The sequence below is a fragment of the Condylura cristata genome, unplaced genomic scaffold (assembly GCF_000260355.1).
Source record: "Condylura cristata isolate star-nosed mole 26May11 unplaced genomic scaffold, ConCri1.0 scaffold00023, whole genome shotgun sequence".
NCBI classification, from domain to species: Eukaryota; Metazoa; Chordata; class Mammalia; order Eulipotyphla; family Talpidae; genus Condylura; species Condylura cristata.
Genome location: NW_004567124.1, coordinates 23779796 through 23791140, shown reverse-complemented (window position 1 = coordinate 23791140; position 11345 = coordinate 23779796). Strand labels below are relative to the sequence as shown.

The following is an 11345-nucleotide window of genomic DNA, read 5'->3' as shown; positions in this document are numbered from 1 at the left end:
CATCCTTCAACCCCAAGAAGATAAACACCAGCCTTTTCAGACTCTGACTTATAGTTCAGTTGGCAATAGGGAAGTATGTGAGTGACATACTAATTCACTCATTTCTTCATTCATGCCCAACGGGGCCTTTTAGAAACATACCAAACTGTTTTGTATGCAATAGCCCCTCAGGTATTTATTGTACTTTCATAAATTTTTCTCTTTACTCCTCTAAACAGAGAGCACAGTTTCCTAAGCAGGTTATAACCCTCTGGGGGCAGACTTGAACCACCACCTCTGTTAATTTAAATGTTCTAATCTATTAATACGGGCTGGGATACATTCAGATTGCTTGGCAGGCTACAAAACAGAATTTCCTGCTGGGGCCATATCTGCAAGTCAGTCAATTCATTGAGCAACTTTAAATAGAATCTTGTGCTTTTGGCTATAATTTATGTCAAGGAATCACCAGATGGAAAATCACCACCTCCAGGGCATTTCTTAAGGGCAGATTTGCTCCAGGTTGAGCTTTCTGAGGACCTAGTAATTCCAGTTGTTGCACTTACGGTAAGTCCAGAAGTAGCCTGGTGTCTAGCCCACTCAGTTCTGGCCCCAGGGTTACTGGCTCTGGCTCTGGCATTGTCATCCTCCGCTGTAGCTCTGCCCAGATACAGGCCCTCTGTTGCACAGGGGAGGCAGGGTGAGAACAGAGCTGAGCGCTGAGGCTGAGTCTATACTCAGGATCCCTGCCTCCCTGCTTCCACTAATGCTTAAGCAACCCCACTCACCAGGCTTCTTCGAACCGTAGTAGGCAGTTGATAGATCATGAGCACCACTTCAAGGAAATCTGCCATCAAGTTGATCTGCTGCAGAAACTCACAGGACATGCCCCCTGCCAGGGTTCCCAGAGCCCTGGGGGTATGTGGGTGGGTAGACACTTAACACATGTCACAGCCTGTCTGTTCCTTCATATCAGTACTCTTAACACAAGTACAGATGTTCACATATGGTAATTTATAGTTTAAGAACTGCTTTTCTATAGATATTCTCACTGGCTACCTCACAACATCATTACTATTTATTAGAGTAAAATATAAAGATTTAAAGAGGTCAGGTGAAATTCCCAAAATCATTCTACTAGAAATGTGGTCAGCTAAGATTACTGTCATGTCTTTAGGTTATAAAGCGCATAGTTCTTTTATTGTGGGTGTGGGTGAAAAGATTCTTTTACCTGTTTCTGATTGGCTAGTAGTTCTAAAGTACCCTTGGATTAAACTAAAAAAAGCAAAGCTCTATTGGGAGTTTATGCTGGTTAGGCATAGTGTTAACTACCTCCTATGCTTGTCTCATTTAATCTTCACAACAACTACCTACAAAGCAGGTTCCATTTTAACTCTTACCCTCCAGAAGGAAAAACCAAAGCTAGAGAGTGAAATGGCTTGCCCAAGACTAAAAATAGGTAACAGAAATGGGAGCTGAACTGAGGTCTTCTAAATTCCTTAGATACAATCAGGACAGACAACATGGAAGGACAGAGGGCTGAGGGTAGGAGGAGCCAGGAGAATTTCCAGTCTGGGGCTACGTGTCATCTATCTCATACTTTCCATTACATGTCATATTGTGTCTGGCACATGGAAAATACTAAAAAAATAGTAGAAGAATTACTTAAACTCACCGCAGATTCCTCAAGGTCAGGTTGGTGGGTACTTGCATCTTCTTCCAGAGAAATTGTGCCTACAAGAGAAAGAAAGAGGAGCCACTTCCCAGCAGAACCTATTGCCCTAGAACCTAAAATTCCCTGGGCCCAGTCCTGCCTCTGACCATGGGCCTACCAGCATCCTAATTTCCCAAATACTCAAAAGAGAGTAAGGGAGAGAGGGCAGTTGGACAAGATGTGGAGAAGCAGGGAGGAGGGAAAAAGCAAATCAAGTCACAGAGATTAGGACAAAGTACCTGACCTAGGAGGGATGGGTAAAGGAGGTGAAAGAGTTTGGGAAAGGGGATTTCTGAGGCAAAATGGGGAGAATTACTTGCTGCTCAGACCATGGTAGCTCCCGGTAGCGCCTTCGGTCAGCGAGAAGAGCTGCAGAGTCCAGTTGTAGCAGCTTTAATGGGAGCAGGGGAAGCAGGCAGTCTGGCCAGGTGGTGGGCATGGGCTGCCAGTGGGGATGAGCGTAGCAGTGTAGCAATAGGTGACAGGGTTAGAACTCAGGCTTCAGAGAAGGGGAACCATGAGGGCAGGCAGGGAGCAAAACTTGACAGGGGTGGTACAGCATGTGCTGTTTGACTCTGTCAGGCAGTTTAGGAACCTGATGAACTAAAACCCCACAGCCTCTCTGGGTCTTGGTCTTTTTATCTGAAATAGGGATATTTGGTCTGGAAGATTTCTCATTCCCATCTGGCTTTGATGTCCGGGACTGAGTGGGTCATGCTGTCCTGCATCTGACACTGGAGAGAGCTGCTAATGCCTTGGTGGGCACATAACTAACCTAAAGGCCACTGGAGGGAGGTGGGGAGGGGTTTATGTGCAGTAGCATGCCCATATATAACTGCCCAGGGACACACAGAGAAACTTAGCTGGGAAATTCCACACATACCTGACCAGGGATACACACAGCTGCACTGGCACCTGTTGTACCTGTATTTTTAACTCCATCTTTCACCTGCATGAGAATTGGCAGTGTATGTGTGATGTGCTATTAGGAGCATGTAAGGAAATGGAAAGGTATGGAGGCTTTCCTTGGCTTCAAGGAAGGTGCCTTCTTTCCAGCCAGAGCCCACGTCCCTGACTGGCTCACCCTTCCTCATACCCGAAAGGCTTGCAGCAGCGCCGCCGTCTGGCAGGCTGAGAGGCGTGACAGTTCAGGAGCCAGGCAGGAACAGGCTCCAATCAGAACTCTCCTGGGGATGGCCTGCAGTGTCTGGGAGCTGAGACCTGGCAGCAGAGGATGCAAGGAGCAGAGTTCCTCCAGGGACAGCTAGAAAGCAAGAGAAACAAGAGGCCTGAAGAAGAGAGCTAGGTGATGGGAGGTAATAATCACAGTGCAGCAAAAGGGGAGTTGAGAGGAAGGAAGCAAGCAGCAGCTATGGGGGAGAGAGAAAAGGAGGGGTGCAGATTACAGGGTGATGATAAGAAGTTGCTGCTACTTACGTCACGCCTGGGGAGGAGTCGTCCAAGCAGTAGGACAGCCTAAGGAACAATAGAACAAAAGGCAACAGCTCTCAGGTCCTAGCAGCCAGATGAGACCTTAAACAGTCGTTAGGGCCTGTCCTCCAAAGCTTCCAGGTGCCTAACACCCCCAGTGACCAGTGGGGCTCAGGACCCTTCTTGATCTGAAGAAGGGAAATGAGGGAATCCTTGGGACAAAGGGAAAGGAGACTTCAGTAGGCAGATGGTGTCCCTGAATGTAACTCTTTTGACTGGGACCCCAGGGTATAAAAGGTGAAATGCCTGGGAATAAGATAGGCTCACCTGGGCAGGTGTGACACTGGTTCCCTGCAGGGCAGGAAGCATGGCTCTAAGCTGGGACTCAGATAGCTCCTGCAGGAAACGAAGGCCGAGCTGTGGGAAAAGAGGGGCCCAGACCCTGAGCTCCCGGGGGCTCAGCACAGCTCCTCCAGATGAGCGCAAAACACCCAGAAGTTCATATGCCACCTGTAACCAAAAAAGGTTTGAGACTGGAGAGAAAAGACAGATAATCTTAAATCTCTCCTGCAGGCTCTCAACAGGACTACCCAGGGCCTTGCCTATGGTAAAGAATAAAGCCTAGCACAGAATTAAAGATGTCAAGTGTATGTCTGGGAGAGGGTCAGGAAAAGGTGATAACAGATAAGAATGAGCATAAAATAGAGAGTGGAGGGTTCTCCCTGGTGGCGCAACGGGTTAAAGCACAGCACATCACTGCAAGTGAGGTTCAGCTGCTTCAGTGCTAGATCGATCCCCAGCCCTGGAGGTGACCACATGGCACGGCAGACCTCTCCTGACCCACCCACTGCTCCCCTCAGCAGTGTTTTTCGTCATTCAGTCTGTTCTGCTCCCCACTCTGTCTCTGGTGAATCCTCTCACCACCCCTGCACCTCTGGACTGTACCCCAGTTCTGTATGCGTAAATAAAGCTTAAAAAAATGGAGCTGACAGACTTGGAGGGATGGCTGGCACCACTCTGCTAGTCTTGGTTAAGATTATTGGTCAACTCATCCACACAGACCCAGGAAAAGCCTGGTGTCTTATAAGCGTAAGCTAAGGGGCTTACCCGTCCTTGTGGGCTGAGAGTCCCATTGGCTGCACATTCCAGCAGGCCCTGTTCCACTGGGCCCATTGGATCATTCAAGGGCACCAGGCTCTGCAGCTCCTCAGGGCTTAGGAAACAGGCAAGGGGCCCCAGCCTGCAGAGGGCACAAAACTGAAGCTGGTACTGAGGCAGGGACCGTGTAGCTGCATGGAGTAGGCACTCTGACCACTGACTAGGTAACATGGATTGGTCTCACTTCTAGAGCCCTACACTACCTGGAACCTCCCTCTTGCCTCTTCCTTTCTTGGACCCCAACCACTGCAGCATCTGTACCTGTTTCTTTCCCACTGTGGTCTTGGTCTTATAACCACTTACCTGCGCACCTGCTCTTCTCCATCCTGGACACTTTGGTTCACCAGGCTGCGTAATACATGCCGGGCATGCCCTGGACCAAGACCTGCCGCTGGCCAGCTATCCTCCAGGGCCTGGATCTATTGGGGTTGTGTTGGGGTCACTGTGAGACACTTGTGAGGGGCTCACAAGGAGATATACCACTGACTCCCAATCCACCGAGCAGAAAGTGGGCTAGTCCCAGAGAACGATTCTCATACCTGGTGAGGGCTGAGCTGCAAAAAGTTCTCCAGTGGGAGATGGGGGAGCAGGGGGAACACTGCCCACAGCAGCTCTTGAGGCCAGGCAGGCACTTCCCCAAACAGCTCTGGGGCAAGCAGTCGCCTTGCCAGAGCCTCCTTCTGCTCAGGCCTCATTCCTGGACTGTAATCCCGGATGGCAGCCAGGCTGGGGAGAGTAATGATTCTTAATGGGTCATTGGCCCTGTTCCAAACTGTTGTCCCCTGGCTTGCTACAGCACTGCTGTCATGGACAGGAAGGAGATACTCCCTAATTTTAATTAAGCGCAACTCCAGATGGGGCTACACTAAGTGGGTGGGGTTGGTTTGACCCTGCCAGGATCAGGAGAAGCGGTGCAGCTTCCTTACACACTGTCATTGGCCAACAGGGACGGTGGGAAGCGCATCAGGTCAGAAACAGCCAAGAAGGGGATGAGTGGTGACATGTCAATGAAGAGCTGGGAGGTGAGGCGCGGGTACCGCTGGAGCAGCAAGGCTGTCAGTCGACCCAGGGCCTGCTCTTCCGATGGCGGTACCTGAGGGGGTACAGGAATAGATGCAGGTTCAGGAAATACTCAGTATACAAGCCGTTGCCTCTCGAGTTCCTTCTTCTAAAGGACAAATCTTCTGCACATGAGGTTCCAGGCACTCTGGAATCCTAGATTTCTCCCATCCCCCTTGCTTCCTCTCCTATGCCCACCTGCAACTGGGCCCAGGAACGGTGCATGAGCGTCAAGAAGCCCTGAGCAGCCTCCCTCTCTGCTGAAAGCACCAGCTGCTGGAGATTCTCGGGGGGCATGTGTAAGTATGCCTGGGAATAGGAAGTCATGTCATGGTGGTATTGCCTCACAAGGCAGGGAGCTCAGTTCATGGCTACACCCAATCCACACTTGCGTCTCCCCCCAACTGTTACCTGCATTAGAATCTGCAGGGCCCAAACACTCTTCTCCCTCTGGAGCAGGTCCCACAGCACAGGCTGATGGAGAGACAAGTAAGAGACCGAGAAAGGGATCTCCTCTGACCCTCTTGCAGTTTCCCCAGGCAATCCAACATCATTCACTACGATGCTCCTTAAGCTAGTATGTGCATCTCCTTAGACAGTAAGGTCAGGGACCATACCTCTAACTTCTTTACTTATTGTTTCAGTAAGTACTTACAGATCTGAAGCAAATCACTCTGACTGTCTAATCCCATTTCACTGGTCCCAGGGCTTGAGAATAGTGGGCCCTAACATGGAGTAAGGAATGTTTACATACCCTATAGAACCTTGCAAAGTACCTTACATATAACAGGCTCTCAATGAATTACGCTATTGGCATTCTAGACCCTTCCTTCTACAGAGAAGAGTTAAATTACTTGTCTGAGCCCACACTAATCTGTGGCATAGTTGAGCCTAGTCCTCAAGTCTTCTGATTTGTTGTTACATTAAATTTTTCTCATTTCTGCCTTCCTTTCCAGTTCTCACTCTCTAGAGACAGAATACCAGCCCTCCAATTTGATCTCTTTCCTTTCTGGAGCAGAGATGGGTAGACTCAAAGAGTCAGAGCAAATAATGAGATAACATTTATTCTGTGTTCATATATCACACATGAGCTTCGCCCATAGCATATATTATTTCATGTGATCCTTATAGCCACCCTAAGAGTATCACTATTTATTCTCCCCCAGTTATAGATGCAAATACTATTGCTCAGAGAAGTTAAATAACTTGTCCAAGACTGACCACAAAACCACAGTGTGAGCCCAAGCCTGTCTGGCTCCAGGGTTATATACTTGAAACCATTGCACTAGACACTCTGTCTCTCAGTTTTATAGAAATCCCCTGGCGGTGCTTCCTTCTGTTTAACAAACTTTTTCCTTGGCAGATCACTCACACTGAAGCAGGCCAGCAATTCCATCTTGCTTATACCAGAACTGTGGCTGGTAGAGGACTCAAAGTCCAATGGGTTCGGCAGCTCCTCCTGTTCCAGGTACTCCCCGACTGTCCGCAGCACGCTGCGACGGCCCTCTGGGCGGAAGGCATCCCAGAAGGAGCAGTTGTCCGGGAGGCTGGATAGTAGCAGGGCCTGCCCCAGCATCCCTTGGGCCTCAGTCCCTCCAGCCCCTGGTCCCAGGAGGAAAGTCAGCAGGCGTAAGAGATAGTGTAGGCGTGTGGGGTGGGCAAGAGCTGGCACAGCAGACTGACAGCGTGGCAATTGGGACAGCAAGCCAAGCAGGAAGGGACCCGGGGCCAGGCAGAGTGGGGACGGTCCCAGTGGTGGCAAAGAGGGCAAAAGAGGGCCCAGTAACCCCTCTAGGAAGCAAGTGTCATTGCCCCCACGACTTATCCTGCACTGGCCTGCCAGCCAAGGCCAGAAGGGCACCAGGGCCTCATACATGGTATCATTGGCACAGACCATCATCAGGAAGCTGCCCCCATCTGGGCAGCGCTCCCCACAGGGTCCAAGGTGGCAGGGTGGGGAGGCAGTGACATCTGGGGTGGGGCCCTGGCACACATGCTGAACCCAGGCCTGATTGCGAGGGGGGACGGCCTGCAGACTCGCCTCCCCACACAGCCGCTCAGTCCACAGAGTCGCATTCTCCAAGAAGCAGCCCCAGAAGATCTCTGGGGTGAGGGGAACAGGGGGCAAACCTTCAGGGCAGTTGGTTGGAGGTGGAAGCAGGCCAGCACAGAGCCGCTTTACCAGGCGGCGGTTGGGGCCAGACAGTGCTGCAAAGGAGAGGTTGCTACAAATGGCTTCCAGGAACTGATCAGGAAACTGGTCATGGCAAGCTTTTAGCCAGCTTTGGGCACCTGGTGCCCATGACATAGCGTACCACACAGCTGTCTGACAGACGGCACCGGTGCTGGGAGGGGGCTGTGGGGTGGCAGGCTTGGTGAGCTGGCAGAGCAAGTGGATGGAGAAGTTGGAAATGCTGTAGGGTGGTGCTGGGCCTGAGTGATTCTCGCAGAGGGCCTCCACAGAGATGGCTCGCCGTTGGCGAGGGCTGATGTGAGCTGAGGACTGGGAAGCCCTGGGCAGAGGCACACCCATGCTCAGGCAGTGGAGAAGGGCAGGAGGTGGGGGTGGCGATCCAGACAGAAAGCCCAGCGCATGGACATCCCAGGAAAGGTTGTGCCGGACACCCCTGGGTGCAGAGGGAGGAGCAGGCAGGATCTGGTCAGTTTATATTTTCTTCAGTTGATGATTCTGACCCTGGCCCAGATCTCTACAGAAGAGGTGACAAGCATAGAACAAGCTTTTCCTAAAGTTAGGATCCTACGAGTATAGGTGGATTAACTGCTGGGATAGGGGAAAGGGAAGACAAATCTGTCCTGCCTGGGCACAAAAATCACCTGGGAGCAGCCCAGGTAGGGCCCCTTCCATCCACTTGATCCCCTCCCTTCTCCTTTCTTCAAGATTTTAGGTACTTAAACACAACTTTCAGTCGGTCTCATATCAGGAAATCTATCCAGTAGCTGAATATGTGCCCTGGCACTGACGACTGAAATTGGAAGGGATGAAGGAATAGTCTTGCCTTTTCCTTCCACAACGTATCTTTCCTAGCCAGCATTCATTAAGCACAAATCTAAGTGGTGGTGCATAGAGTATCAATTCATCTACTCCCACACAACATTGCTACAGTAGCTAATATTGTCCATACTGTATAAGTGGGGAAACTGAGGCATGGTGTGAGACTACAATCTGCCCAAAGCAAGATGGCTAAGAAGAGGTAGAGCAGGGACACCAATCCCGACAGTTATACCAAACCACAAAACCACACTCCTCCCATCCATTTCCTATTTCGCTCTACAGGCCAACTTCCCAGGCCCCTCAAAACTGCTCTCCTTTTTACTTACCATAAGAGCAGCTGCTGAAGGTTTCCTAGGAGAGAAAGAGTAGGAAGACTATTGCTACGCCGCTACTTTTGGCCCTTCCACAGCCCAACCACTGCCCAGAAGCACTCACCTCCCTGGCACTGCCCATTAGCATCAGGCTCTGGTTGTCCCAGGATGGAAAAGACCTCATCCTGAAGGGAATGAGTGACTCGGAGCAGCCCCTCCTGGAAGGCAGCATAAAGCGGGGCCCCCACTGTGCGCAGCAGACCTCCCCACAGAGCCTCTTCAGAGCTCAGCTCCCCTGTTGGTGTGAGCAAGCCCAACAGACCCTGCAAAAGGTGGGGAGCTGGCTCCCTGCCTTCAAAGTCTGTGACATTGGTGAGGTCCAAACTGGGCTGCACCTGTACAAGGGCCTGCCAGCGAGTGCCCTCTAATAACAGAAGCAGAGAAGGCAGCCAGTCAGCCACCAAGATGCAATCAGGGGGCCCATCTCGGGAGCAGGGGGGCCGGGTAGGGGTAGGAGGTCCCCCTGGAACTAAGGCTCCCAGAAGCACCTCTGCGAGTCCACCCAGCACACCTGCCTGGTGCCCTAGGAAGTCCCTGGGAGTCTGCTCCTGTCCCAGCAGGGCCAACACATCCCCTAGCAGACCTAGCATTGGCTCCCAGTCTGGGCTGCCTCTCAGTGTTACTAGGAAATCATGAAGTCGGAGGGCAGGGGGCTGGAGAGGTGGGGGCTCTCCCACTGGTTCCTCCCCCATTCTCCCAGGCTCAAAGGAAGAAGAAATGTTGACCAGGAATGCAGAGAACCGTGAATGGCTGAGTGAGCCCTGGGGAACCTGGTGCAGAGTGGAGAGTAATGACTTCAGAGAGGAGAGACCAGGGTCCAAGGACTGAGGCCCAGTAGGGGCCAGCATCACTGTAAGGAGAGAAACTGGAGATCACTAAAGGTAAAGTGCCTAAAATTTTAGGCACTTCAGTCCTGCCCCTGAGCCCAAACCCCTGCCTGAGCCTACAGATGAGGTGAAGGAGATAAGCTGAATCCCTTTCTAATGAATCTTGACCTGCTTTTTTATTGCTCATTTTCTCTTAGCTCCAGCTTCAGCCCCTCTTCCCAGTTACTTTATCTTGTACTTACCTAATAAGCTTCACATTCTTAAGTCTCTCTCTAGTAATGATCCCTTCCATCCCCAGTCTTGCTCACTGTTCCTCTCACCTGTACAAGATAGCAGCAGCAGCAGCAGCAGCAGCAGGGGCCAGAGGCTCAGAGCCATGTTTCTAGGTGAGCACTGGTAGCAGAGATGCCTTCTGCTTATTCTCACCTTGTGTGGGATAGCCAGGCGAGGGCAGGGCAAGACAGGCAGCTCTAGTCTCCACTGACACTGTAATGTGGTCTTTCAGGAGATAATATCTGTAACCTGACAGCAGGTTTGTCACCTGAGACACTGAATACCTGATCCTTTGACTTTGGAGAAAGGTGTGCTTCTGTAAGAGGGATGAATGATAGGGGATCCCAAGGGGGCCCTTGGAGGAACCCAAGGAGAGAGATGAAGCTAGCAGCCAGGATGCAGATGGGTGTAGGGAGACACAGAGAACTAGAGACCAGGGCTATAATCTGAGGGTCTGCAAAACAAACAAACAAACAAAGATAACTCAGAGAAGCTAAAAAAGCAAGAGGGATCTGAGGGAATCAAGGGATAAAATGACCCCAGGAGAAAGGCACTGGGAAAGCAGAAGTAAACAGGACAAACAGGAAAGGAGAATGAAAATGAAAACAAAGGTCTGTGCTGTACTCAGAACCACAACACGTTAAGAGCTATGCAGTACAGAGATCATATAGACCAAACTTTTCACCTTGTGAATAAGGAAATAGACCCAGAAAGGAATGACTTACTTATTAGAGCATTCAAATGTGTGGGTTTTCCCTCTGGCTCTCTTCCCAAGGCCAGGGTGAAAGCCGTATAGGAAAAGATCTTAGTTAATAAGATAGATGAACCAGATTAAATCACTGTCAGAGGGGGCTACTTCCCCCACTTCATGCACATGGTGTATGTATGTGCACAGTGAAACAAAGATAGAGAAGAGAGGGGGAAAGAGGGAGAGAGGGAAGTGCTCATAAACACAAAGATCCCAAACAACATAAAAATAATATGGTTGGGACAGAAATCTCCTCCATCCCCTGTTTATGTATCTCCAAAGACTTTTACCTGACACCAGTGCTAAACAGTAACTCAACACTGAGTTTGCACTTAAACTATTATTAGGGCCCTCTTCCCATAGAATTCTCCTCTATTTGATCTCCCAAACCCACCCATTCAAATCCATTATTTATGCACTTTGGTCCTAGATAGTACACTAAGATCGTAGGATTTTAGAGTAGGAAGGGAGCTAAAGAATATTCTGGTAAAAACTTTTCACTTTATAGATAAGGAAACTGAGATTCAAAGAAATGGAATGACTTCACCCATGCTTAACACATAGGGCAGTGTGGGGATTTTCCAACTTGAATCACAAGCTACGAAAAATGAAGCTATCTATTGCATCACTTTGCCAAAGCTTCCCTTTGCATACCAAAAGTACCATATTCATTCTAAAAAACTGAGAGAAGTATTAAAGAAAGAATCCAATCTAGTCATATTTCTTGTTCCTGGTCCTAGCTCATCCTGTGATCCACATAAACTTTTTCTTT

The 11345-nt window shown here is 50.1% G+C and overlaps 1 protein-coding gene across 1 annotated transcript in view; it reads right to left on the bottom strand.

Moving 5' to 3' along the window:
- The window catches only part of STRC (stereocilin), a 16416-nt gene extending 6486 nt beyond the window's left edge, over window positions 1–9930 (bottom strand). Inside the window, exons 1-18 of the mRNA XM_004687858.1 lie at window positions 9879–9930; window positions 8790–9590; window positions 8681–8705; window positions 6714–7968; window positions 5753–5815; window positions 5540–5650; window positions 5209–5375; window positions 4822–5008; window positions 4586–4701; window positions 4232–4364; window positions 3452–3634; window positions 3131–3169; window positions 2790–2957; window positions 2577–2642; window positions 2010–2135; window positions 1655–1713; window positions 768–891; window positions 546–658 (exon numbers count right to left, since the gene is read on the bottom strand). Coding sequence (XP_004687915.1) covers window positions 546–658; window positions 768–891; window positions 1655–1713; window positions 2010–2135; window positions 2577–2642; window positions 2790–2957; window positions 3131–3169; window positions 3452–3634; window positions 4232–4364; window positions 4586–4701; window positions 4822–5008; window positions 5209–5375; window positions 5540–5650; window positions 5753–5815; window positions 6714–7968; window positions 8681–8705; window positions 8790–9590; window positions 9879–9930 — 3788 coding nt within the window. The remainder of the gene's footprint in view (window positions 1–545; window positions 659–767; window positions 892–1654; window positions 1714–2009; window positions 2136–2576; window positions 2643–2789; window positions 2958–3130; window positions 3170–3451; window positions 3635–4231; window positions 4365–4585; window positions 4702–4821; window positions 5009–5208; window positions 5376–5539; window positions 5651–5752; window positions 5816–6713; window positions 7969–8680; window positions 8706–8789; window positions 9591–9878) is intronic.
- Window positions 9931–11345: the final 1415 nt, after the last annotated feature.